This window comes from Bos grunniens, chromosome 18 (genome assembly GCF_055505025.1).
Source record: "Bos grunniens cultivar Pamir isolate PY7600 chromosome 18, Bosgru_T2T1.0, whole genome shotgun sequence".
NCBI classification, from domain to species: Eukaryota; Metazoa; Chordata; class Mammalia; order Artiodactyla; family Bovidae; genus Bos; species Bos grunniens.
This window is the reverse complement of record NC_141182.1, coordinates 6,637,938-6,659,775: the sequence shown is the minus strand read 5'-3', so window position 1 is coordinate 6,659,775 and position 21,838 is coordinate 6,637,938. Positions and strand designations below refer to the sequence as shown.

Here is a 21,838-nt window from a genome sequence, read left to right as displayed (position 1 = left end):
AGTATATATCTGGGTTTAAACTGTGTTATTAAATCATATTTCCCCGTGCAAATTTAGCTGAGGGCATCTCCACGTAGATGAGCTGGTAATGATTGCAAAGCACCTTAGCTCCTGGAATAGGAGCGAAAAAATAATGCCTGATTGAAATAAAGGCTGTGGTTTGATTTATTGGTATTTCATCCCAACACAGGTTGCGAGTGGGGGCTCCCTGAAAAGATGGGTTGGAAAGTCTGGAGCCACCTTCACTAGCAGCATTGACCTATTTTAAAAATGACACAAATTCATGCAACTAATGTTACAAATTCATGCAGTTTGCATTCTTCATCAACTTCCCCTAGATCGCTAATAGGATGTTAGACAAAGCCAACACTGTTTTGAAGATAGAGGCCAACACAGTGACTTCTGTTTTTTTTTCTTTTCTGTCCTTTAAAAAAAAAGAAACAAAGATAATATTGCAACTCTGAACGAAGGCCTGATTTTGAGGAAAGCAGGTTGTGCTTGGCGCTGATGAGTTCTGGCTGTGTATCAGCCTTCCTTCCCTCTTTCACAGAAAATGAAGACAGAGGCTAACAGGGCATTTTGACCTTTCTCTCACTGTTAGCTTGGATAGGGACCCTGAATCCACACTTCATTTTGCTTTAACAGAAGTCTTAGTAAACCTTCTTCCATGTGCTTGAACTTAGCTGTTCTTCTCTGCTTCAGAGATTTTTTTTTTTTTGGTCTGATCCCAGCAAGGAGATTTGCAGTCTCCCACTGTAGAAGCAGAAATGGATGTATCACTTAGAGAGCCCAGCATCTGATGCAAGATTTTAGGCAAACACATTTTCCAGATAAGAGTGACCAGGATGGAGTTATTATAGTTATCTCATGGGAAATGCCACTTCAGAGAAAAATACAACAATTAGGTGTTTTGATAGGACCCTACAAGGCAGTTCAATATAATAAGCAGGTTTTGGGCCCAAATATGAAAAACACAGAGTGGCGTTGGCCAAAAAAAAAAAAAATGCGATTTTGGTGGCTGCCTTTAAGAGAAGTTTAACTCCTAATAAAAGGCGTTAGAAGAAGTAACCATATTTAGGGGAAAAAATTACTAAAAAGCTTTGAAATGTAATGTGTGGTAAACACAAATACATGCTTTTTTTTTTTTTTAACCAAAAAATCCTAAATCCTGCCGGAGCGCCTTTATTACAAATAGGTCTCTAATTCTTGTTGTTGTTTAAATCATGTAAGGAAATCTAGCTTTCCCTTCACACTGCATTTGAGGCTTTGTCTAAATAGTGTTAAAATTCCTTTCATTCCAAATGCAGAACTGAGCCCACTCACAAGTTGGAGCCATCTGTGGGACGTACCACATTTTGGAAGCCCCGAGATCATGTGCTCTACCCGTGTATTCACAAAATGAAATTTACATGAGACTTCTATTTATTATTATCATTATTATTATCACTGTCTGCGGTCATGAAAAACAGCCAACCCTTGACTTCTGTTTAATTTCCTTTTTTAAAAAGAGAATAAATGATTGTGTTAGAGACGAAAGGTATTACATGTATAACCTCCAGGCTAATTAACTGTGCCTTCTGTCTGAGGGTCTTAGGTACAGACCCACAGGAAACATGCTGGTGCTTCTGACTTTACAATGGCCAACCCAAACAGACTTGCTTATTTTCAACCTGTAATATTGTTTAAAAAAAAAAAAATCCACTGAAATTTACAAGCTATATACAATGGTATAAAGGGAAGTGTCCCAGAAGGTAACAGCCAGCATTTTAAAAGCCTATGGTAGACATGCACACTCTAAACAGTACTTTTTCACGCTTCATTGTTTCTCTGGCAGATAATTTTACTAAGGAAAAAAAAATTTTTGATTCCCGTCCCTAAGCAGATGCCACGGGCAGAAGCTTTAGCAGAGCCGAGCACCCTGGTTTCCTCTCGGGCCCTGGATAGTATTGTAATTATCAGTGATGTCAAACGCGGTCATTCATCAGGCAGAGCCGTAAGGGAAACTAGTTAGTTCCGTACACCCCTTCCCTGGGCTTTTCTTTCCTCCCCCTTCTCTGCTCTGGGGCAGCCACAAAATCACTTCCCATGTTTCCTTTTTTTCCCCAGGACCATGTAATAATTTTTTACAATGTATCTGACACATTAATAGACTGACATCAGAGAGGCAGAGGTTCTACTTCCTGTTCTCAGTGAGGAAATGATGTCTAGATAATCATATTTATTTGCCTTCCTGCCATAACCACCTGGGCTTTCAACAGAGGCCGTTCCAATGGGAAATACCGTATTTATTACCGAATGTGCAATTCTAAGGTTCTGATCTTTTCTTCCTTATACCTTCACCCCAGTAGTTTTTATTGACACCCGTCAATTCGAGATACTTCCGCTCTTAAATAGGACCTCCCCTTGCCAAACCACCAGCTTTCAGGGTAAACGTTGTGGACAGGGGCAAATGGTAACCAGCCTTGCAAACACGGGGTGCAGCTGTCCCAGGAGCCGCATTCCCCGCATGTCCTTGTCTGAAATGACCCAAGTGGCTTCTGACATGTTCAAAGGTTCGCAAGTCCCGAAGTTAGAAGGTTTTTTGCCGTTGTCTTTATGTTTTGGTTTAGGCCAGCTTACTTCCGTGTTCACCCTTGATGAAATGCACTCCACCCGCCATTCTAGGCCGATCAATATATTTAAAAGTTTGCTTGCCACATTTTGCCTGTTGGTAGTTAAAGACTAACCAAGATAGGTTGGAAGACTGAGGTCCCTGAGTGACAAGCTTTAGCCGGCTAATTTCCATGCCAGTAAAACACACAGCCAGGCTCGGAGACCTTACTTCTTACATAAATGTGCGATCAGAGAGGCTAGGAAATCTGATTCACCCGCTTTAGACTGCTCATCTGCCAGGCTCCCCACTGAGATTTACTTTCATTTGATTTGCTCTTAAATTTTGTCCCTTTTCTTTGAAGAAATAAATGCCTTCGTTTTTAGGGAAGAGACATCTCCATGAGAGGCTACACTTTTCACCGCTTTTGATGATTCTGCAGGAGGCTGCATGAATAATTTGGAGTCGGTGCCTTCCTTGCTGTCAATAGGAAAATGAGAGACACCTAAAGTTTGTTTCTCACCGCGGGCCCATCCCAAATTTAAAAGATGTCCCGAGTCCAACACTAGGCAGACAGGAGCCATCAGGGAGGTGATCCAGCCCTTCAGACCACTGAACGCGGATGTGTCTATTTGTCCATTTTTGCATGTGTTTAAAAAACAGCTGGAGCCTTCACCCACCTTTCAATAACACTGCTTTTCTCACTTTTGATATAAATCTTCAAAATCTAGACATCACACAGCCCCAGAAAAGGGGAATCCTCTCCAAGCCTGGCTCCACCCGGGGCTCGTGAACAAACCCAGCTCTGTCTGGGCATTTTTTTGTTTTTTGTTTTTTTTTTTTTTCTCTCCAGCGGGGGTAAGGGACAGGGTGAGAGCGTTTCAGTCTCCCAGGCTGTCTCATGACTGTCAGGGCATAAAGGAGTACAGTCCGGCCACAATGTGGGAGCATCTTTACCCTTTCGAGAGGGACACAACAAAAAACAAAGCAAATCAAATTGCTCAGCACGAAGGCGTAGCAAAACCCGCAGCTCCCCGCCCATCCCCATAGCGTCTGTGGGAGGTGAGAAATGAGGGAAGCCAGAGAGAGCTGTGACGAAGCCTTCGAAGGCATGTCCCCCAGCGTGCACATTTGCACAGGTGCAGGCCAGGTTCCGCTGTCCATTTCCTCCCTGTATGTTCACATGTGTTTCTGTTTTGAAAACAATTTTAGAGCTCGAACCCCAATTAAGAGCTCAGAGGAAATTGCGAATGTCTTAACTTTCGGGCATTTATGAATATATCAGCCTGTGACTTTGCTGTGGGGGCATTTGGGACCAGTCGGATGTGCTGTGCCCATATTTCTATGGTCACCACAGTAGGTCTGATGGCATCGTGACAGTTTCATTGTTTAATTTTGAAAGCCCTTTGTGTGTTTTCCCTAAGTTTGCCCAATACAACAAGGCTAAGATAGGAAGAACACATCAGCGGCACACAGAAATTGGATCTTTCTATGAAAGTGCATCAGAGTTGGACAGTTTTTAGAAATTCACAAAATGCATTTTCCACAGAGAGGCTCTGATTGGAATGCACAGTTCTCAACCCAGATCATAACCATCTACCAAGCACCTCTTCCCCGTTCAACACACAGTTCCTTTTCCTTCCCTTTCTTTTTGTCAAATAACTATTTTTTTCCCCCTATAATTAGGACTTTGGATTGCAAAATCACATTCCTCCCTTCTCCACAGATTCTTGGACCTTTAGTTACGATTAGAAAGGGGCATTAATTCAAGAAGGGAGGATGAGGGAGGGGTGGTCTATGGAGGTTTGGGAGGGGGGAGAGGAGAGGAAATACTTCTGTGCTCACCCCCACACCCCCTTGGCCCCCACCCAGCCCAGGCCTGCCTGGGTGTGAGTTACACACGGGGGATTTGGATTCTGAATCTATTCTAAATATTCTGATCACCAGCCTTGAGCGTTTCCAAGCTGAGATTCCAAAGAATGGTTTTTCCTTGCGGTTGGTTCTTTCGGGTAGGAAATAGGCGAGGCCACGAAACGTTTGTAGAAGGGGGAGAGGAGGCGTAACACCCACCCCTGTCCCTGTCCCAAGAGAATGCTGAAAAAGAGGCCATGAAGGGTGCCCTGAGCTAAAAACCCTGGCCAGCAGAGCCGCGTTCCCTTTTGCCCCCCTCAAATTTTTCCTCGTTCTGCATGCCTTTGTCCGCTTCCGGAAGCCTGGAGAAGTGGATTTCTGGTCTCCTTTGGGGGATTTTTCCAGGAAGCAAAGCGGAGCAGAGGGCAGCTAGCTGGTGTACAGGGGCTGGGCTGGGGTGGGGGGTGGTGGTGTCACTAACAGAGACCAACCTTGGCTTCTGACCCCTAATCGCCAGGGGTCAACTCTAGGTCATTCCCGGGGCCACTGCTTCCCATCAGACCGGATGTATTTGCAGGATGACTGACAGGCTGGTGGCAGACCCTGAGTCCCCAGGATCCCTGAAGACAACTGCCACGTCCTTAGTTCCAGGGCCTCGGCCCCTGATCGCCTGGCCTCTGGCCCATCCCAGGATCCTGTCTGTATTTCATGCCTAGTCACCAGGGCCATCAGAGAGACTCAGAAGTCACTGCACTGGACCGGAAAGCAGTCACCTAAGCTGGGGCTCGGGGCCCATCAACCCGCTCCTGTGCCAGTCCCCGTGTAGACAGAGGCTGGGGTGAGGAGAAGAGCTGGGAGGTGGCTCTGGGGTGTCTAAGCATGGCTGCAGCTTCTGGGGCCCCTTCGCTCTGGGCAGCCCTGCCCAGCCAGGAGTGCTCTCCACCCTCAGGATCCCCTGGCCATCGCGGCAGGTGCAGAAGGACAGGGCTCGCGGGGTGGGGTCCGGCTGCCACCTGAGGTCACAGGCAGTCCCTGCGTGCCCCAGGCCCCGGTGGCGCCCCAGGGTGGGGAGCGAAGGCTGAGGACTCTGCCCGCAAAGCGACTCCCCTGTGAAATGGCCAAGCCCACACCTGCGCCTCGGGCACCACTGGTGGTCACTCCTAGTGCGGCCGGGGCCCAGCCCGCTTCTTGGACGTGTACTGGGATTTGGTTCAAGCGTTCCAGGAGGACCCCCCGAGCCGCAGTGGAGGCCTTGAGGACGTGCAAATGACCTGCTCTGCTGAGCTAAGGGGTGGGCGCATGGAGGGAGGAAGCAGGATTCAGTCCTAAAACGCTCCTCCTTCACTTGGGACCCTCACACCACACTCCAGCCACCCCAGGAACCTTCTGGAAGTAAGATCTTCAGGTCCAGGTCATTTGGTTTTTACTCTGTTAATTTTCTGGCCCATTTTCCAGATCTAGCTTTATTTTATTTTTCCCCTTCTCTGGTTACAGACAGGGTGAAGAGGCAAAAGAGAAAGGGAAGGAAATCCAGATAACCTGCTTTAAGTCATTCTAGAAATCTCCATACTACAGTTGGGATTTGCCTTGATACCGTTTGATGCTTATTGTAGGGGAAAGCCACTCAAGCAAACTTCGTTAGGATCTCACCCATAGCTCCAGCTACAGGGGCTCGCTTGCATTCCCGGGTTTAACACAGTGGCTGCTGAATCTCAGACACTCAGGAACTGTCTGCAAAGGACAAAGTTTAAAATTACTCATTTCAGGAAAGAGCCCCTCCATGTGGGATTTTTTTTTTTTTTTCCCTTATAGGGACCTTCAGTTTTTTAGATCCTTCAATGTAACATAATTAAGCATCTCTGCACCTTCTTAAATAAATTTCCCCTTTTCCCCTTCTTCTCCTCTTAGGGAAGGATTCATAAATGTGCAGATATATATGATGAAAGGAATGCAAGGGTCTCGGCATCTGAGCCGCTTTTACATTGCCAGATTCCACTAAAGTCCTTTTTGCTAGGATGGGGGAAGCCTGCAGTAATGATTCTCAGATGAAATCGGTTAAAAGATGATGGTTGAGTCTGTTTTCAGGCAGTGAACCCAACATATTCTTTCATCTGCCATTTATCTATCTATCTACCTTCTTGTGAAGCTCTTTAATACATTGTAGAGGGGGAAGCTATTAAAAGATGAATCTGCAGTTTCCACATCAGGACATACTAATGAGCACACGATAGGAGTTCCTCGGTCTACTCCACATATTGGTAGACGGGAGCCAAACCTGGCCTGAATGGCCGAAGATGATCTTCCCATAAAACCTTGGCCCGACTTGGCATGACTCAGGGCAGTGAGGAGGTGCGTGCTGACCACCTGTGTGTTCTCAGGGCGCCCTGTGCACTGTACTGCTCATGAGACCTTTTCAAATCTTCCTTGGAGTATCACTGCACATTCCTATGCTATTTAAAAAGTACCATTTAATTGTTAGGTAAATAGATCCCGCTCGTGGAGGCTCTGTGCTAGCAGATGGCTGGCCTGGACTTCACGGTGCAGTCCAGCTCGAGAGTCTCCTCTCTGCTCCCAGGCGAGGTCCCCTTGCCCCCTCCATTCTTCCCTGGTGCCTAGGCTGGGTGAAGGTGATGAGGACAGAACACGGTATTGGCTTTTGGACCCTATTCATGTGTGCGAACTGACTCTCTCTCCCCTGCTTCGGAAAGTAAATGCCTTGATAACAGGATGGGTTCCCCAGGTGGCCAGTGAATAGAGGTCATCTTGAGGAAAATGACACCAATGATCTAAAAAGGACATCTACTTTATGAGATTTCAGGCAAGATGCCAAATATCACATTTAATGAGGCCCGATTCTTTTTCTCCAAAAATAACAGAGGCTATCAATGAGCTGGTCAGGAAGGCAAAGGGGCATTTTTGCAAAGTCTCGGTTCAATTATTGCTTTGTAATATTGTTCTAAAATTGAAGAATGCTTCACGAGTCTATGATGTCATGTAAAATATTCCTTGCAGAAGCTTAACATATGTTTGCAGTGCCCCAAAGGAATTAAAAATATTCCCTCCACAATCTCTGAAGCTTTTATACTCTATTCACTTGTGTTTAGAACGGAATCTGTTGTTCCTAAAGGTTGTTTTTTTTTTTTAAAGTAAACTTATATGGGAAGTTTTGTTTTGTCTTCTGTTTGTTTTTTGAGATTAGCCACTTGAACTTGAAATGGAGAACAATTGATATCATGGATAACACTTCCAGGTTTTATAACATCAGTATGTTTCTTGTATCTCTTCTTTTTTTTTTTGGCATAGAAATAATATATTTGGCAAAAGATTAGTATATACTCTGACATGAAAAAGAGTAGTTTGTGCCTTAATGTTAAAAAAATCACTTCTAACATGAAATGTGGATGAAAGCCCGTAAATGTATTTGGGACAGCTCTGACAGATATGAGTCCAAATTTATTCATCTGTGTTTTAATGCATAGTCAGACTGTTTAGATAAAGGACATTGGAAAAATTAGAGAGTTACACTAAATGAAAACTTAAGTAAAAGAGTCGATGTCAGTTACAGCAGCCGAGATATTTCAGCAGGTGTATGTATCGTGTATTTTTTTCACACCAATTGTAAAGTAATTCAAATAAAAGTGGGGCAGATTAAAGAAGAATAACTGAATCTCCACACAGGAAAAAAAATTAGATCGACTTACTGGTTTATCACAGTTATTGTACACAGATTTGTTGTAACCATGTTGAATTTTTTAAATTAGATTTTAAATATATTTTGACAGTCTGCACTTGTAGAGTATGGCTAACTATACAGAGAAATGACAGGTCTGCTTTGTTATTAAACTGCTGTCTGGAAAATATTGGACTCCGTACAGTAAATGATAATTATTTTGCCACTTACATTAGTACAGCTAATAGCAATAAGGGGTTTTTGAACCATAGAAAGCTGAACTACTTTGAATTACTGTGCTTTGTTATTCACTGTGAAGCAAAAAAGACTTTTTTTTTTTTAAAGCAACCTCATTTTCATATTACCGTTCTAAGCATTCCCTGCTACTAATTTAAACAGAGTGGAAGTTAATAAATAAAAGAGTGATCTCTAAACAGTTGTATTTGTTAAGAGAATGTCTACAGTTAAGGTCAGCAGTACTAGCAGAATAGACCCTGTCTGTGGAAGAGGAGGGGGGAAGATGGAAGAGAATCGGTCTAGGTAATGAAGCCAGGGAGAAGTGGGCCAGTTTGGTTCCCCAAGGGATGCTCGGTCTGAACGCTTGGGGGACACCCATCAGAGACATTTCAGTCCTCATCCATTGTGAACCCGGGATCACCTGGTTCTCTGAGCTGAGGGCAGCTTCAGGGCTGATGCTGGCTGCCAGGCCAGTGGACATCACTGTCTCCACCTTCACAGGCTCAGAGGCAGGGTGGAGGGGGCGCTGACGCAGCACACCACGCCGTTCTCTTCCATGCGAACCCTTCCTCTGGCAGGGCTGAGACCAGGCTGCCAAAGCAAGTGGACCTAAATTCCTCTTCTTTGGCTCTCATTCTGCCCTTCTCCTAGCTAGTTAGGCGGCCTTGAACATGCTGTCCTTATAAAGCCCTCTTCCTGGTTATTAATGACCCTTTGTTTATTTTAATATATTTACTGAATCAGGTACCCAAGGGAATCCTCTACATCAGTGATGTGAAAAATCCTGTTGCCCGAAGTCAAAGAGGTACATCTTGATTTCTGATTTGCATGTGCTTGTTTTAATACATTTTCCATGAGGGAGCGAGCGAGAGAGTGAGGAATGCGGATCATTCTCCAGGTGTGAAAGTCTCCTGCTTTCGTAGCTGTAGTGTCTGGGTTTCATGCGTACATCGGTGGTGATGCCAGATGCTGAGGAGAAGGCTAGCGACTGCGAGACCAGCATGCATGCCTTTCTGCGCTGTTGCCTTCACGGAGGCGCAGGGTACAGAGCTCTCAGCCAGTCTGAGCGGATCTCAGACCTTCAGCCTGAACCAGCATGAGTCTCTCGACTCCCAAAGAGCTGCTCAGTCTTTCTGCCCGAATGTCAGACAATCTGGGCCAATCTATGCCGTTAGAATCTGTGGCCATTGGCCGGCTTCACATAACCATTCCAAATTTACCGTCTCCTATAACTCACTGCATGCTCACATCTGGAAAAGTTAGTGTAATTTCAAAACACACTGTGTCCCTCCTCTGCGTCCAAATGTGAGTTTGGAGCCACTCCCCACTAGGCTGAAGGAGGATATGGGGGTCAGAAATCTGATTTTTATTGACAAAAAAAAAAAATTGAAATTAAGCTATTTAAATGGGTTTGCAATTACAAGGTTCCCAGGGTGAATTTAATTATGAATCCTACTCGTTTGGAGAACCAGACCAACACTCTTACACCAATAAGTATTTAGCATTATCATTTTATGTATTCCTGTTACCTCTTATTGGCTAATGGAATGAAGTTTGATTTTTTTTTTAATGAAATTTGCTTGCTGAGAAATTTGCATGAAATACAGCTTTTGGTTTAAGTCACACTGTCAAATTGCTACTCTTTGCCAAGGAGACACTTTAAGAATCCAGTGAATTGAGAATGTCAGAAAACAGACCCACATTTTCCCCCCAGTCTTCAAACATGGTATCTGATTACTTACTTTTACATACTGTTATTGGGAAAGTCTTTGAGTAACTGGACTGTGACTGTTTAACATGATTTCTTTCCTAGCCTTAAACAAAATTAACATTTTCTTTAATAGTTCTCATATGTAGATTTTTAACTCAGTGTATACCATTGGGATTAATTTGTGTGTTCTCGTGTATGCATGCTGTATCAAAACTTTATCCCTTTCCTCTCTCCCTGTCTTTATAATTGAAGTTTGAAAGCTATCTATTAAATAGGATGATCAAGACCCACCGGGCAGGTTTTGTTACACTGAAACCATCCATTTTGAGCAAAGAGTTAATGAACTTTTAAGGCAAGGTTCACACGGGTCTTGACCCCTCCCCGGTAATACTTCATATAAGGTTACTGGTGGGAGAGAAATCAAATTTCAGCTGTGCACATGATTGACAGGTGAGAACCAGGACGAGAAAGGCATTTGGCCAGATGGGGACATTGGGTAGGAGAACAATTCCTCAAAGTTATTCTGTGATATTAGATATTATAAGTGGATATATGAAAAGTTTAATATGTGATACTCTTGGGAGAGTTAGTTTATTTTTAGTAAGTCACTTTGCTTAAGAGATTTCAGTCCCGGAAGCCAGAAATGGGCAACTGTAGTTTTCTACTCTCCTGTTGATTTCTATTACGTACAACTTCATGGCTTATTTCTGGCCATTTTCTAGACGAAAGTCTGAGAATTAGATTAGAAGCCATTTGGGGAGGCATTTAATTACCTTTTATTTATTCTCATAAACATAGTCTAGATTATATTATGGTTCTTGGTACTATTACAAAATAGCGATCCTAAGGGCTGTCACCAACAGATGAAATGCTCCATTTCTATAGCATCTCTTGATCTGCACATTTCCCACTAGTGCATGCTTCAGCTTAACACACGCAAGTCTGCCCAAGTGCGTGATTTGTCGAGGTCGTGCCTTCTAAGGAAGGACTTCTAATGCACCAAGACATCAGTGCTCCCACAGTGCTGTCTGATGTCAGTGTTTTCCATGGTAGCACCCCGGGTCAGGTGTCACGTTAGCATCATTGCCATGGAAACAGGTGATGGTGTTGCGTGACCCTAAGGCCAAGGGTGGCTTTGGAATTCACCTCGGAGGCTGTCTCTTAGGGTGAATTGTCAAAAGGAGATTAACAGCTACTCATAGCTTGCACCAAAACTGAAAGCAGATAGGCCTTTAATACACGCTCTTTCGTCTTGTGTGCTGAAACGCTAATTTCAGGAGGTGGTGGTGGACCTGAGCCAGCTGATGTGTCTGCTCTACCCTTACAGATGTTCCTGATATTCTCTCAGACCCACCCGGATGCATCCGAGCCTTAACAGAGCTGCCCTGGGGCAGGGCAGGTGGGACACACACAGGGGAGAGGCCTGTTTGTAGCTTTCCCGTCACTCGTGGGAGATTCCTGATGGAATTCATACAAACAGCTCTGCCCCAGGTTCTAAGTACCCATCAGTTTTTCTTTCTTCCTAATCTTACAGTTAGCTGGGTGGAAAATGTTTTATCCTGACTGTACCAATGTGAATTCAAACCAACATAAGGGAGGCTTTACTCTGTTACCAGCTGGGATATAAACAAAAACACAGTAAAAGACTCCGGAATCTCATTTCTATTTTGTATAACGTGTCCTCCCACATCGCTGCCCGTGATCACCCAGAAATAAAATGCAAGCATGGATGCCTGATGCCCAGTGTCCATGTGGGTTCCTGAGCACGGCTGTTTAATTCAGACATAGAATTACAAATGCTGTAACCGTTATTTCCCTCGCAGAGTCCATCAACATCTTTTAAGAGAAATGGTAAATCAGGTGTTCTCAGGCAAAGGCTGTATGAAAAACACAGAACCTAAGTTTTCACTTCTCAGCGCCTGTGTTTGAAAAGCCTGCATGAGAACAGTGGCTGGCCTGGACTCTGGCTTCACTGCAGACCCCTCAGGGCCTCTCAGGACTCCACTTTCAGAGTAAGTGCCCCGCTGCGGAGGACAGCAAAGAGTAGGGTGCAGTCTGGCATGCAGATCTGGAGAGTGGACCAACCCCTCAGAGATTCCAGGAGTGTGTCTTCAGCAAATGACATCACTGTGTGTGCTGGCACTGAGAAAGGAAGGGAAAATAATTTTGTTTAAACTGTTTAGTACCGGGGCTTACCTTATCAAATTGTTGTTGTTTGTTTAGATAGCCACCCCCTTACCCTCCTTCCTACACAAGGCTGCCTAACGTCCTTCTGCGGACACTGGCCCCACTTGTGAGCAGGTTTAATCGATCAATTATAGCAGAGCAAGTACAGGGCAACCAGCTTAATGAAGTCCCATTATTTTCAGTGGTCCTTAGGATGCTATTGAAGGGGCTATCTTAAAGAAAGAGACATTATGCATTTGGTGGGGGCAGGCATGGTGGGAGGGAGAAGGGTTTTTGCACAGGAGTATAGCAATCGTTATTTAAAACAAAACGATGCTTCTGTCAAGAGCTTTCCTTCTAAAAGCACACATTCAGTCACCTGCCAGAATCTCAGATTTATTGCTGCCGTTCACAGATGCCAATGTTGAAACTCTCTTCGCCTCCAGCTTGCTGAGTCTTTCATTTCCTCGATCCAAAAATCACTGTAAAGCTGTTGTTTAGTGTCTGTATTTTTTGCTTTTCCTGGCACCTAATGAAATTATCAGCAATAAATGAGCTATGCAGAAGGGTTGGTTTTGCTTTTATTTTTTCCTTTTTTTTTTTTTTCTTTTTTGCAGTATTTGGAAAATGCTGGGACAAGAGTAAAGCAGTGGCAGAATTCAGAGTGCCTCTCTTTCCAGCATCTACGGGAAACGTAATAAATCCATTAGCATTTATATAATTTCAGATGGGAATTAATACTGGGGAGGGGAGGGAGAAGGAGTGTCAGGTGTTGAGTGGGCAAGTCAGACCAGCTGTGGGAATTACAGTTATTGTCACTGGAGACAACACAGCCCTGACCTCCAGTATAAGCTGCTGGAAGATATTAACACCTAATTATCAAGCCAGGGGTGCATCTTACACCTTAATCACTGGTGAGGTGAGACTGACAAAAAAGAGGAAGGGAGGTGTTTTCCATGTTCCTTTCAGCAAGCATCCATCCTCTAACAGGGGGTCATCACTTGCAGCAAATGACAATTTCCTTTTAGCCCTTTCAGTCTATAGAAAAGCACAGTAACTTCATTTGCTAGCAGGTAGGCAGTGGAGGTGAGAATCGGATTGATCTGAAATTGACCCTGAGGTCACTGCCTCCTTTAAATTGGGTGCTACAGACAAAGTTTCTTTTCTTCTTCTCTGGCTCCTGCCAGCAGCCAAGCAGAGTCCTCAGTCATTGGGGCGGGAGGTGGGGAGAGTGTTAGCAATTATTTAAAGGGATTCTGACACCAGGGTTGAACCCCTACCCCAAACTTAATCCAAGTGGAGACTTTTTTTTTAACCGATGGTGGTTAATTAAAGGGTTTGAGCCTCCCCCCATGGTGCGCCTCTGGCTTGTTTATATTTTAAAATGAGGTTCATTCCTGATGCACAAGAAATGGCAGGGGGGAAGCTGACAGTCCGGGTCTCTTACTGGGCTGACTTGAAGAAATAGGGAATAGAATTTCCTGTTTCCTTTTACATTTTTTCTTCCTTATTTCACCCCGCCCCCCCAACCCCCCCCCACTTCAAAGTCCTTTCAAAGCATCTTGGGGTGCATAGATACGCCTGACAGTGCTGGAAATCCTGCACTGATTTTCAGAAGGCCAGGGGACTCTGCTGGGCACGCAGGCCTGGCCTCGCTCTCCGCCCAGCGGTGAGGGTCGCCAAGAGGGAGCAGAAATCCCTTTCACCGATTTTGATCTTCTGGACCCCAGTTGAGAAGCGCTGTCTCGTTCCTTCGCTTCAGTGGGTAGTGCCTACTGGCGGTTCTGTCCTGATGCCCAAAGACTATTGCGTTATTCATTTTCCCCAGACTTTCCCCGCCCCCTTTTTTTCTCCTTCTCTTTTTCTCCGTTTAAAGTCCCAAAGCGAAGCAGTTCCTCACCACTGTGTCGTAGAAGGAAAGCGCACGTGCTTTGTTTAGAGATCTGGACCAGAGCTCTCCCTTCCAGGGAAGGAGCAGTGGTTTGGGACGGGACAGGCTTTTCTGGAAGCCTCGGGGCTGCTGGGCTGCCCGGGAGGAGACTTCCCAGCAACAGCTGGAGATCCATCACACCTGCGCAAGCGAGGCCCCTGGGCATCACTTTCTTTTCCGGGAGGCAAGGCCTTCCCACGTGTTTCCCACGTGCTCAGCGCTCTGCTGGTCCAGTGAAGCCCGTGGACCCAAAATGCGCTGCTTTCAGAGTCTTCCCCGGCTGAGTTGTTGGGGATAAAATTCTTGGTAAAAAATGGGATGCGTTTGAAACACTCTGGTCTCCATGGGGACCCTGGTTAATTAAGATGTTACCTCTGTTGGCGCTCCAATTTGTTTCCCCTACCTGACCAGCCCGGTGGAAAACGTCCCAAGGTTGGTGTAACCAAATGGCACGTGACCCGTACGTGCGGTAAACCGGCCCTACACGTGTGTGGGCGGAGAACCAGCTCCACTCCTAAACTCTGCTGAGAGGTCTTGAGTTGCAGCGTTTGGGCCTCGAAATCGGGTTCCTGCTCCAGAGCAAGGGGTTCCCTAGTGCTCCAGAGCTTGGAGCTTTCAGCAGCGGCAAGCACTGTGACGGTCACCCGGCTCCCCACAGGAAAAAAAAAAAAGTAAGGAAGGATTTCGTTTTATTTTTAAAATTTTCATACTACTTTATTCGAGCCAGATCATATTAGGAACGAAAACTTTTCCATCCCTGTTGCTGAGAAATTTGTATTTTTAAAGGCACTGATGGGGGTTGACTCATTGGAAAAGATTCTGATGCTGGGAGGGATTGGGGGCAGGAGGAGAAGGGGACGACAGAGGATGAGATGGCTGGATGGCATCACTGACTCGATGGACGTGAGTCTGAGTGAACTCCGGGAGTTGGTGATGGACAGGGAGGCCTGGCGTGCTGCAGTTCTTGGGGTCGCAAAGAGTCGGACACGACTGAGCGACTGATCTGATCTGATCTGATGGGGGTGCGGTGGCGGGAGGTGTGGGAGGAGGAATTCTGATCCACCAAGACGTTTCTGTCTGTCTATACTCAACGTTTGACAGTGTTCTTCACATTCTGCATCGTCTCCTGATACAATTGGGGGGGGGGGGGAAAGCCATGGTTAATGACCAGATGTGTCACTTTAGGGAAGATGGGTTTTAAGTGTGTGATTTCATTGTAAATCCATCAGGTGTTACTTTCCAAGCTATTGAGGGCGCAGTTATTCTGAGAATGCATCTTTTTACTATTTCTTTAAAATTTATTTGGGATCAGGTCACTGTCTGGTTTCAACTCGAGGATCCCCCACCCCACTTTTTTCTTCTTCTCTTTTCTCCCTTTTTCGGTTTGGCCATTGCAAGCTGCAGTAAAGTGATCTGTAATTTATAATCAAAGTTTGGTATTGTTAAACTGTGAAGTCTGACTTTGGGGTTTTGCTCATAAAATAAATATTTGGGAAAAAATATAGCAATGAGACTTGTACAGTAGAGGCAATGTCAGTACATATATATCTTATATATGAGTATATATGTATGTATGCTTTTCTTGGAGACTGTTAAGATGGCCCGGAAAAATCATCTTACAAAACTGTGGATGTCTGTCGATATCCTTATGAGGATACCGCGATAAGAATATAAGCACATTTTCTTCAATGAACTTTAAATTTGTTTTGTTAAGTCCGTTTGTCATTCACATTAACTTCTTCTTTCAGTTATATTATTTTGGCCCTAAAGAGTTAGTGTATATATGCTTGAGTTCTCTGTAAGCTATACTGTGCCTTAGCTAAAAAGACATTTTTTTTTTCCTTTCTTCTAACAAGGAAGCTCATTTAGAAAGAAATGTTTATGTGAAGTGCTTGTCAGTTGGCATTTTTACTGGGTTGCTAACCCAAAGGTAAAATATAAAGCCATGTCTTTTCCTTGTTGGCTTGTTGTTACTAGAAGGGTCCCTCCCTTGTTAGCTTGATAAATAATTTTACTAGGGGGACTGTGCTGTATTTTTATGCTTGCTGTCTATTTTCTGCTTGCTGCAAATAAATTTCGGTACTCAGAGGGCACTAAAACTCCAAACACATGGTATTTTCCCATTTTGCTGCTGGTTGCCTGAAATATTTATTCCATCTCATGTTTTTAATTAATTTTTTAAAGGAAAAAGTAATTTGTGATTAATATCAAGCAAAAGTTAGCCCTTTATTTCTCAGGACTATCGGGTTTGAATCTGAAAAGTGTGGTTTTTTGGAAGGCTTTGTGCATGAAACCCTGTTTCGTATTTGTCGCATTGAAGATGAGAATTATTTATATGGGGGTGTCCTGAAGTTTTCTCATTATAGACTTTCTTGTATGTCTTCCCAACTCTTAAGTATTAAACTGTTACTATGAAAAATGAAAAGGGGTATAGAAGTCTACCTAGAAACAGGACACTACACAATAAAATCTTTACATTTGAAAAATAATACAGTGTATGAAAATGGAGATGAAATTGATCAGAGATGTCAATAGAGCTATCAGCATCCAAGGCCTTGAGACTTGGGGTTCATGACTACAGAGAAAAGGTTGGTGTGGGTCAGTTACTGGGGCAAATGGGAGGTTCCCTGGCACAAACCCAAATAAACAAACCCTAAAATGTTCCAGTAAAATAAAATACAATAATAAAAGAACATGTTCTGTAAATTTCAAACACAAAGAACACAACGCATAACAGAGGTACAGTATGTTTAATGAAAGAAGGACATCTATGCATATTGGCAACACAGGTAATCATTTTAAATCAGTGCCAGATCATCTCATTAATTGAAATACTAGTTTTTCAAAGCAGATCTTCTGCTTGTGATTTGCTCCTTAGCAGGGTCTTATTTTCTGAAACTGGAAAATAGTTTTACAAAAGTACCAGAGACATACACTTGAACCCAGAATGCCAGCTCATGTAACCAGGACGTTGGGGAGGCTGGGTTAGAGGTTATCTGGAGTTCAGCTTTTGGGGGGATCGCCAAAAGGAAGGGAACAATGTAGAAGAAGGGGCAGTAGACTTCCATATTGGTTGCTGAAACATGCGTGTATCTTACCAAATGCATACAGGGCTTGTTTTCCAATCCCACGTCTCAGGGATTTCAGAAATGAACTAGGTTTCAAGCTGATGACTTTTATTTTTTCCCTCTAACTCTGCAGGTATAGAAACCATGAGAGTCAGATTTTAAAACAGTGACTTTAGAGCTGATAGTCACCATTTCCTCTGGTCCCTTTGGGGTGGTCACCTGTTGGTCAGGCATTAGAGAAAACTTCGTGGAGTTGGAGACCATGGTGCCCCTCCTTCCATCATCCTCTCAGTGATCTGTCCTTTGATGGTCATCCAGAGCTTCACATTGATTGAGTGTCTCTGGTAGCCAGGACCTGTGCCATTGCTGATCCTCAGAGCAGCCAGAGGGAGGGTTACTTTAATCCCCTTTATAGAGATGTAGAAACTCAGGCCTAGGAGCAATTCAGATACGATTTGACCTCACACCACAAGCATGCAGGGATTTCTAGCTGAACACCATGCCACCTCTCCTCACCCACCTTATTCTCTCTTTCCTAGTAAAACAGCTCAGTGTTTAACCTCAGCACGGGTAATGTAGGCTCATTTGCCCTCTCCTCCTTAGCCATCCTCTTCTGACTGGGGTTGAGTGATGCCTAGAAGAAAATGCGTTATAATCTGAGAAGGATCTAGAAGATGGGGCTAGCACTTCACATGATCTTGACCCTAAGGACCCCTCTAGCTCCAAAAAACGAATGATCCTGTGGTTGTGATGGTGGTAGGTCACAGAGCAGCCTTTTCCTACTCAAAGATAAAGATTGTCATTTCAAGAGCATTTAAAAAATAATAGATGGTACGTTTCCTTAATGCCCTGTAATGTGCAAAGTGTCAGGTACACAATTGACACTCAGGAAATTGCTGGATAGTGAAGATAAATCAGCGTTAAATCACGCCATTGAAAGCCCCATTTAATAAAAAGTCGTCAGCAAAATCTGTGACTACAGTCACGTGAAAAAGGATACACAACTTCTGCATCTGTAAAATAGGGATGCCCCCTCAAAGGCTTCTGCAGAGGATTAAATATGATAATGTATGTAAGCACCTGGCAGAGTAAACATCCTGCCGTACTTGGCCCCCATCAGTGTTCTATGGAGCAAAACTTTGACCTTGACGCTGTGCAAGGTCTGATTTGTTTTTGAAGAACTTTGTGATTATGATACTGGACACCTTCCCTCTGCTTTAAAATAAGTGCTGCCACCACTGGAGAATGGAGAAGAATCTAGAACAGTCATTTATCTGCCCTCCCCCTAAAAAAATACCACCACTCCTAAAGTATTTTTTTGAAGGTGTGCTTGGGAAGTTCTGTGGGCAAACGTTTACAGAAATTATGGGTAAGACCAAATTAAAAATTTAATTTTGCTTCCGTCCATCTCAGGGCCTTTAAGTGCTCATGCGTATCGTGATCCTCCATAGTGAAGGGCCAACATGGATGATACACAGCATCTTCTGAATTTATATGAACATGGAGCCTGGTTTCTAATCAGCCATCTCGTGGAAATAACACTAGGGTGGTTTTGAAAAATGGTTGGCTAGATAAAGAAGTCTTGACTTCATTATTTTATTTAGTACCGAAGGACCTCTTTACTAATTTCCTCCTATGAAGCCCATGTTCTCAAGGATTCATTTGTAATTCTGTGTGTTTGTTTTATTAATCAGAGCCCTCTGTGAAAGCTCTCGGGCTTCTGATCAGCAGGAGAAGTGGTATAATTCCATTGATGTATATGCAATCAAAAGCAAGGAAAACCTTACCACACGGGTTATCCTATAGGTCTTTCCAATGATAGCAGTGGCTCATGGGTGCCATAACTGCCTTCACGGGCTCCCTGTGGGCTATCAGGATACCAGCGTGGGATCCTCTGCTCTGGTTAAAAATCCCAGGATCACTGTCGAATGCGACCTGGCCCTTTGTGGTTGGATGAGCCTTCTAAGGGACTTTGAGGTCCTGGAAGGAGCCCATTAGTTTCTTAGACTCTCAGACATAAAAAGCTCTGCCTTTAGGTTTCTGTTCCTTTATTGTAAGGATACAGGTGTATATTAAGGGCATGAAACACAGGATGGAAGAGGTCTCATTCTCTCTGTCCCTCTTCCCTCCCTTTTCTCTGCACACCTGCTTCATTCTCCCTGCAGAAGGCAGGCATACTTTCTTGCTTTGGAGTACTCCTGATTCCCACTCTCTGCCCTAAACATCCCAGGGCAGAGGTGGTCAGCCCCTCTGCTGGCCTGTTCCCAGAAGAGATAGCTGATTGGTTCCCCCTGGTGAGGTGTCTAGCTTTTGTCCAATCAGCACTGTGTAGGGATGGGTCTTTATGTCCAGCTGCTCGCCTAATCACATTTTCTGAGAATGGGATTCTGCAGGGATTGGGAGATGGGCGTGTCCCAGTATGGATACCCAAGAGTCCTGTGCATCATTTAGAGAGATAGGAATGAGTAGAATTAGGGCATGAATAGGTCTCTGAACCTAGAGACTAGGTTTCAACCTTGGATGCACCTATGGGGCTTTAGAAAATGTTGATGCCTTGCACCAGACCAGTTAAACCAGAACCTCCAGGGGCTGGTGGGGCTCAGGCATCAGTATTTTTTTTTTAATTAATTCCCAGTGATTCTAATGCACAATCAGGATTGAGAACTCCTGGTAGAAGTGTCCAGGGACACAGTTAGTTATGGAGACCCAGAAAGTGAAGAAGCCGCTGGTGAATTTCCCTTGTTTTATTGTATTTCTTACAAGTCAGCGTTTTGAAGGTCCAGTTTAAAATTAAAAGAGAGGAACAATTGCTTTGTGTCTTTTCTGCTTCCTCTGGCCTTCCCAGCCCTCTATTAACATCAACTCTGTTTTTCTTTTCTTTTTTTTTAAATAAGGGCCAGGGCAGTCAGATAAGGCACACGGGGAAAGGAAACCCAAGTTGATGTCCAGAAGCCTCGATTTTACACCTGCCCCAGCCACTAAACAAACAGCCTTGTGACCTGGGCAGGCCACATTGCCCTCATGTGCCCTGCTGTGCTTAATTCCTGTCTTTTGGGAAACGGGTCAGTTGAGTTCAGATCAGAGGCCTTCTGCGAGTCTACACAATCAGCTAAAGCACCAGTTGGTCAGGGATCCAGAGCATAAACCGAGAGAGATCCTGAGGGTTTTGAGCTGGCACAGTAGCTCATTTCAAACGTGTGATGGTGTTTTTCACAAATTCTGCATGGAAAAGAAGAGAGTATATTTAGTTGTCAGGTTCCAAAGACAGATGCCGTCTGAATTATTGGCACACACTTCTGCAGTTACTGATGAGACGTTTGTATTATTGGTCATCATTACCAGCAGGCACTTAGTTAGCAGGCGGTTGGGGAAGGTGGTAGAAGACATAGGACCGAGGACGATGCTGCTGGCTGGAATTAACCAAGATGTGTGATCACGCGCCATCAGGCACATTGATTCTCCCCTAAAGCACAGCATTAAACCGCGCAAAAAACGGCCCGCTCCAGGGGCACTCTTCCGTCTACCTTGTCAGACAATTACCTTGTAAATTTCTCGTCTTCTCTTGGGCTCTCAACTCCATGGGCCTAGAGTTCATGCCTCATTTATTTTTGTGTCCAGCCCAGCTCTGTCCCAGCGCGCAGCACACCGCATCTCTGTCTCACATCCTCCTGGGAAAGTGGCAGGGTGGACCTGAATCAGGTGCCCAAACAAACAGAGAACAAGAGCCTAGGAAAAGTTCCTTACACGATGAAGGCGACATCTTAGCGATCTGCCAAAATGAGAGGTTGTTCTCTTAATCCTCTCCTGGCTTTTCCACAGACCCATATCCTGACATTTCCTTGACAGTTTCGTGGGCTGAGTTTCCTTTCCCGGGCAGCTTGTTAAATATAGTCTGCTTCAGCCCTATTTCTTAATGTCCTCTTTTGGAGAGCTATTGGAAAATAGACCTTTTTGCTCCGACTGGTTAGGCGTCAAAGTTGTTATGCTTTATTTTAAGATTTAAATCAACGAACACTGCATTTTGTACCTGCTATTTGGTGTTGAAGGATTCAGGAACGGGTAAGGGCATAGTTCTTGCTCTCAAGATTTATTGAATGTAGATAGTTAAAAACAATAAATGCTGGTCCTGTTTGATAAAACCTTTCCCAAAACTATGGAATTTGTGAAAAGGTGGAGGTTGGTGATTTTGTGAACACCATAAGGCAAAAGCTACAAAGGTAGCAAAGAGAAACTGGTGTTTTGTTTTGTTTTTTAACTTAGGATAGGGAAGATCTTCCTTAGCCTGGCGCAAAACCCAGATTGATACATTTGACTACATAAGCATTTAAAACCAACACATAGGAAAATCACCATGAACAAAATCAAAGGACAAACAACAAAATGGGGAAAATCATAACCCACAAGACGGTCACAGACCCAGTTTCCCTAATGTGAAGAGCTCTAGTAAATTCAAAAGAAAGTGGGTAAACCGCCTGATAGGCAAATGGCAGCTTTTAGAAAAAATAAATACAAATGACCAATAATCTTAGGAAACTTTGTTCATCTCTCTCATCACCAAATAATAAGAATCCCTTTGGACTGGAATGTGGGGCAGTGGGCAATCTTACACAGTATT

The 21,838-nt window shown here is 44.2% G+C and overlaps 1 protein-coding gene across 3 annotated transcripts in view; it reads left to right on the top strand.

Moving 5' to 3' along the window:
- Positions 1–21,838, top strand: part of MAF (MAF bZIP transcription factor) — a 364,402-nt gene that overhangs the window by 6,581 nt on the left and 335,983 nt on the right. For 2 of the 3 annotated variants that reach the window (XM_086350034.1, XM_086350035.1), the window contains exons 3-4: positions 9,093–9,153; positions 11,387–12,791. In XM_086350034.1, coding sequence (XP_086206160.1) covers positions 9,093–9,126 — 34 coding nt within the window. In that variant the 3' untranslated portion in view covers positions 9,127–9,153; positions 11,387–12,791. Of the gene's footprint in view, positions 1–9,092; positions 9,154–11,386; positions 12,792–21,838 lie in introns of those variants that run through there. The other variant, XM_086350036.1, reaches the window with a different exon arrangement.